This window comes from Callorhinus ursinus, unplaced genomic scaffold (genome assembly GCF_003265705.2).
Source record: "Callorhinus ursinus isolate GAN/ISIS: 27379988/994484 unplaced genomic scaffold, GSC_fseal_2.0 scaffold41, whole genome shotgun sequence".
NCBI classification, from domain to species: Eukaryota; Metazoa; Chordata; class Mammalia; order Carnivora; family Otariidae; genus Callorhinus; species Callorhinus ursinus.
In genome coordinates, this window is record NW_027397103.1 from 6994594 (window position 1) to 7000736 (window position 6143).

At 52.2% G+C, this 6143-nt stretch overlaps 1 protein-coding gene across 2 annotated transcripts in view; it reads left to right on the forward strand.

The window, feature by feature from the left end:
- Positions 1–5622, forward strand: part of TBX3 (T-box transcription factor 3) — a 13197-nt gene extending 7575 nt beyond the window's left edge. For both annotated transcript variants that reach the window (XM_025889713.2, XM_025889714.2), the window contains 2 exons: positions 1025–1707; positions 3524–5622. In XM_025889713.2, the coding sequence (XP_025745498.1) occupies positions 1025–1707; positions 3524–3985 (1145 nt within the window). In that variant the 3' untranslated portion in view covers positions 3986–5622. The remainder of the gene's footprint in view (positions 1–1024; positions 1708–3523) is intronic.
- Positions 5623–6143: the final 521 nt, after the last annotated feature.

Genomic DNA, 6143 nt, shown 5'->3' on the forward strand with positions numbered 1-6143 from the left:
GGGGGGAGAGGGGCAAGGGATTCTCTGCCACCTGGAACAGGGAAGGTGACTGAGAAACCAGCCAGCCATAGAGCAGCAATGGGCACTGGGAGAGAAGCGGGGCAGCGGTGGCGGGGATCTGAGTGGGGAGGGTGGGGGCAGTGGGAGGGGACAAGACGCTTCAAATCCCCACTGAGTTCCCGTGTTTAAAGAGCAAGTACTGTTTATTTGGAAAGACACGCATTCTCTCTCTCTCCACGGGAAGAAACCTGTTTTTAAGTGAATTAAAATGGAAGTCCATTATGACTTCAATCCCTTTAAACTTTACACATAAAATAGGATCCCTTTTTTTTTTTTTTACTTTTCTGGTAGGACACCCACAGAGGAGGGTGTGGTGACAGCGAAAGAGAATCTGTGATTGTCTCTGGGCAGTGAGTGGGCTGCTCCCACCTCTGTCCGTGGGGACAGGGGCAAACAGGAGGCTCCGCTGAGTGTGTGTGTTGGGGGCGGCTGTCCATTTCTGCTGCTACCCATTCGGACGCCACGGTTCAAACAAATCCTTCTGAAAGAATTGGCAATTTTGTGGAAGGTGTTAATCTTGGTCACTCACAGAACTAAGACTCTGCATAGTAACTAGGTGTTCCCAAAGTGAGTTCTAGGATGAGTTTAATTTTACTTAAAAAACAAAAAAGGTAAATGCAACGGAGTGGGGAAAGGCTTTGTCTGACGCAGTAGGAGCTCAATGGATGATTGTAAAAAAAAAAAATAGTAAAATCCACTAGCGATTTGGGGCAGGGCGTCAGTGGGAGAAGGGGTTCAGTTCTATCCCAATATTTTAAATTCATTCATTCTTAGCTTACTGACACATCCCACTAAAGTTGTGAGGTGTCATCACTCCCACTTTGCAGATGAGAAAACAGGCACAGAGAGGTTAAGCGGCATTCCCGGGGGACCACACACCTTGTAAATGGCCGAGTTGGCGTTCCACTGGCCCAGATTTCAGCTCACGCCCTTCCGCTTGGCTTTTGTGCCCCTCTTATGGTAGATCTGTGTCCCAGCGAGGGTGAGAGCGACGCCGAGGCCGACAGCAAAGAGGAGCATGGCCCCGAGGCCTGCGACGCGGCCAAGATCTCCACCACCACGTCGGAGGAGCCGTGCCGCGACAAGGGCAGCCCCGCGGTCAAGGCGCACCTCTTCGCCGCCGAGCCTGGCGGCCGGCCCCGGGACAGCGGGCGGCTGGACAAGGCGTCGCCCGACTCGCGCCACAGCCCGGCCACCATCTCGTCCAGCACCCGCGGCCTGGGCGCCGAGGAGCGCCGGAGCCCGGGCCGCGAGGGCGCGGCCACGTCCAAGGCCGAGGAGGGGCGCGCGCTGCCGGGCAAGGAGGCCTTCGCGCCGCTCACGGTGCAGACAGACGCGGCCGCCGCCGCCGCGCACCTGGGCCAGGGCCCCCTGCCCGGCCTCGGCTTCGCCCCCGGCCTGGCCGGCCAGCAGTTCTTCAACGGGCACCCGCTCTTCCTGCACCCCGGCCAGTTCGCCATGGGGGGCGCCTTCTCCAGCATGGCGGCGGGCATGGGGCCCCTGCTGGCCACCGTGTCCGGGGCCTCCACCGGCGTCTCGGGCCTGGATTCCACGGCCATGGCCTCCGCCGCCGCGGCGCAGGGACTGTCGGGGGCGTCGGCGGCCACCCTGCCTTTCCACCTCCAGCAGCACGTCCTGGCCTCTCAGGTAATGAGGGGTCTTCCCCCGGGCTCTCCAGACCCTCTCTCCATTCGCTCTGGCTTCCCGGCCCTGGGAATCCCAGACCCTCACCCAGTGCCCTTCGAGGAGGAGCTTTGAATAATAATAATGGTGGTAGTACTAGTAATAATTGCTAGGTCAAGGGTTACCTCATTGACTCAGCGTAACCTCACGCTCCAACCAAAAGCTTAAAAAAAAATTTCTTTTTTTTAGTTCAGGTCTGTTTTTAGTAGAGGAGCTAGGTAGTAATAGTGATAATGAAGCTATACCTAGCATTTACCTGGCACTTGGTCTATTCTGACTTCAGTGGCCCTATTGTCACCTCCACTTTATAAATGAAGTGGCGGAGGCCCAGAGATGTTGAGTAACTTAACCAAAGTCACACAGCTGGTAAGTGGTGCCGCAGAGACTCTACCCCAGGCGGTCTGACTCCAGGGCCTTTTTCAGGGTCTCTGATTTTAGCTTCAAAGTGGGAATGTCTCTTATCTCTGAACTGGCTCCTAGCCAACCAGCCACCAGGAATCAGACAAGAGGGAGACCATGGCTGGGGGAGGGGCGCCTTGGGTGGGAGTTGAGTCTTGACCCTTTCCTCCTGTGGGAAGCTTGTCCCCTGTCCCCCAAAGGGTTAACGGTTTGTGCCCGTGTGGGAAATGTCAGAGGATAGGGGCAGGCTTCGGCTGTGGCAGGCCTGGCAGCCTCTGTGTGGTTCAGACAGCTGTGCTGGGGGGCAGGGCAGCTGGGGAGAAGTCCCCAGCCGCTGGAAACGCTCTGAACCCGGCGAAAAGGTTCTGTGGGGTTTTCTGCACGCCCTTGCCTTTGTTTTGTCTGAGTACATTCGTCTCCCTTCTCTTGAGCCAAGAAGCAGGGTTGTCCTCCCCTCTGGGGGGAGGAGGGAACTGAGAACAGGGTTGGCTTCTGGCCTTTTCCCATTGCTCTCCTCTCTGTGATGCCCGCCTGGAGACCTTGTTCTAGGTGGGCAGTGGATAGGTGGGTGAGGGGCTGCCTGGGCACACAAGTATTAATGGTACGCCAAGGCAAGGGGCAGAGAGAACTAGCCCAGGCTGGGGTGCCTGCATTTTAAATTCTGCTTCTGCCACTGAGGGACTTCCTGCACCCCTGGGGCCTACCTCAGTTTCTCCACCTGTAATACCAGTGTATCAGGCTGGGTGATTTCTTTGTCTCTCTTTAGAGCCAATGCCTTTTGCACCCACAACCCCCAATTTCCTTTAGCTTAAAGGATCTTCTCTGGAGTTTTTTTTCATTTGAGAAACTCTGGAATTAGAGTGGAGGGCTGTGTTGGGGGTGGGGGAGGAAGAATGAAAGAAATGTATGTCCCATAATTTATGCCCCGTGGTGGTTTTCACTCAGCTACCTTACTTGTGGCTGGACTAGACTGCAGCCCCATTTCACAGGTGCAGCAACTGACCCCCAGTGGGAGAATTTCTAGCAGTTCTATTGGCCAGGTGCCCTGTGAAGCCCATTGCAGGCGTTAGCTCATTTAATATCCAAAGTCCCAATCAGTAAATGAACTATTTAGTATTTCCCTGGGTTTTTTTTTCCCCCCATAAGAAAGCTGAGGCATAGGGAGTCAAGTGGACCTAGAGAGGGAAGTTTGAGTGTTCCCCCGCCTCCTCCCCACACCGCAAGCGATGAATGACTTGCCAGAGGCCCCAAGGTAGAGGTGGTGGGGTTGGGGGTGGGGAGGGGGGAGATGGACGGACCAGGTTGGCTCCTCCCCATCGCGCAGCCCCTACTCGGCCCCGATTCACTGCCTGCGTTTCTCTTCCCCTCCCCTTTCCCGCAGGGCCTGGCCATGTCGCCTTTTGGAAGCCTGTTCCCTTACCCCTACACGTACATGGCCGCGGCGGCGGCGGCGTCTTCGGCCGCGGCCTCCAGCTCCGTGCACCGCCACCCCTTCCTCAACCTGAACAGCATGCGCCCGCGGCTGCGCTACAGCCCCTACTCCATCCCCATGCCGGTCCCGGACAGCGGCAGCCTGCTCACCACAGCCCTGCCGTCCATGGCGGCGGCCGCGGGGCCCCTGGACGGCAAAGCCGCCGCGCTGGCCGCCAGCCCGGCCTCGGTGGCGGTGGACTCAGGCTCGGAACTCAACAGCCGCTCCTCCACGCTCTCCTCCAGCTCTGTGTCCTTGTCGCCCAAACTCTGCCCCGAGAAGGAGGCGGCCACCAGCGAACTGCAGAGCATCCAGCGGTTGGTCAGCGGCCTGGAAGCCAAGCCGGACAGGTCCCGCAGCGGGTCCCCATAAACCCCTCCCTAGAAAAAAATCTCTTCATTCCAGTCCAGTCCAGTCTGCAGTGCACTTTGTTGGATGTAAAATAAACCACGGGCGTGCAGTGGGGTTGGCCCTTCTTTGTGCAGTCCTGTCTGGGAAGGGGTGCCGGACTCCCTCTAGAGAATATGCTAGAAACAGGCCCTGTCTTCTTGGCGTGGTTTATATATCCGGGATCTGGCTCAGATTCTGGGGCTCAGAAATGTCTGTTGCATTGAGCTATTGGGGTGGGAGTGAAAACATTTATGGCCAGAGCACCTCCAGCCAGGCTGGTCTGGGAGCTGTGGGAAGAAAAAGGTAGCCAGGCCCACCAGGAGGGGAGGTGTGGAAAGGCTTCTCCCCCAGTGCAGATTTATATATTTTTTCCTTCACCGTGTCAAGTAGAAACAAAAACAAAATTAAAAAAAAATACTGGGGACTAATGACTACATTAACATGATTCTGTTTGTGAAGATTAAAAACTTTATAGTGACTTGCATATCAGTTCTGAATAAATTACTGAGCAGCGTTGTTTGGGGAGGGAAGTCCTTGCCATCCTTGTTTGGTCTCTATTAAGGAAATCTGTGTCTTTTTAATATTCTTGTGATGTTTTAAGAGCCGCTATAGGTCTCTTCTTGCATGTTCCACAGTAATGTATTTGTGGTTTTTATTTTGAATGCTTGCTTTTAGAGAGAACAGAACATGACCCCACACCTTTCTCCCCCCTCTTCTCTACCCTCCCGTCGGCAACCCCAAGGGGGGAGGATTTAGAGGGAAGGGGTGGGGAAAACACAAAAATGAATTTATTTTATCTAAGCTCTGTAGCAGGATTTATGTCCTTTGGCAGTTCTTTCTCTTTCCTGTATATGCAATAACAAGGTTTTAAGAAAAATAATAAAGAAGAAGCGAGACTATTAGACAAAGTATTTATGTAATTATTTGATAACCCTTGTAAATAGGTGGAATATGAATGCTTGGAAAATTAAACTTTAATTTATTGACGTTGTACATAGCTCTATGTAAATAGGGTCGCAGCTATCAGGTTTTGTGTTACTGTTTTCCTTTCATCAATTTTACTTCAAGGTCACAGGATCGCTTTTAAAAAACTAGAAAACACACTTTATGCACTAACACCAACACACTTTTCAAACGAGTTGTCTGCAAAAAAAAAAAAAAAAGTTCTTTTCTTTTTTAGTGTCCAAGAGTGGGGCAAAGTGCCATTGCCTATTTCACCCCAAACTGGGGAGGTGGTGCCACATCCCAGCTCACCTTAAATTCCTTAAAATTTAACACCCCAAGTGTGGTTTTGAGATTGCTTGGGGGGTGGGGGGGTGGGGAGTGCAGAGGCTGTGGTTTGACTTTCTAATTTTTCTTTTGTATTTGTATTTGCTAGTCTGATTTCTTCAAAACGAAGTGGAATTGACTACTGTCTTCAATATTGATGGTGTTTTGAATTGGTGCCTATAGAGATATATTCACAGTTCACAAGTCAGGTGCTGAGAGATGGTTTAAAGGCAAAAATTCATGAAGGTATATTTTGTGTTATAATTGTTGATGAGTTCTTTGGTTTTCTGTATTTCTTCCCCTCTCTTTAAAAAAACATTGAAATTTCAATAAATTTTTATTGAAATGTCTCTGGGCCTCGTGTTAAGTGCTTTCTTTAGAAAACTTTCCTGCAAGAGGAGTCTTTCTGTCCTTGCTTCCTCTAGCCCTCTTCTCTGGCCTTTAAGTAATTAAGACCGCCCCCACGGAACCCAAATGAGCTGTCACTCAAGTTACAAAGCTAAAAACAAAAGTCCCTTACTGGAGCGAAGGGAGCCGCTTCAATCTGAAATTACTTTTCCTTTAAATTAGGGAGCAAAACGAGAGACGGAAAGAGGGCTGATTAGAATTGGGTAGAATAGCAATTTCAGATACTTAAGTTTTAATGGAAAAAGAATGCTCTGGTCCCCTAAGTCCGTGGTTCCCACACGAGTCCGACCAAAAATACGTTTCGAGGACTTGCGGACGTTTTCGTTTTAGGCTCGCTCTCCCTTTTCACGGCGACATGGGAAACGCAAGGCAAAACTGTCTTCTTGCACCAGGGTGCAAAAGAAGAGGCTGGGGGGAAGGGGCAGGATCCCCTCGCCGCCAGACCCGGCTTGGCAAGGCAGCG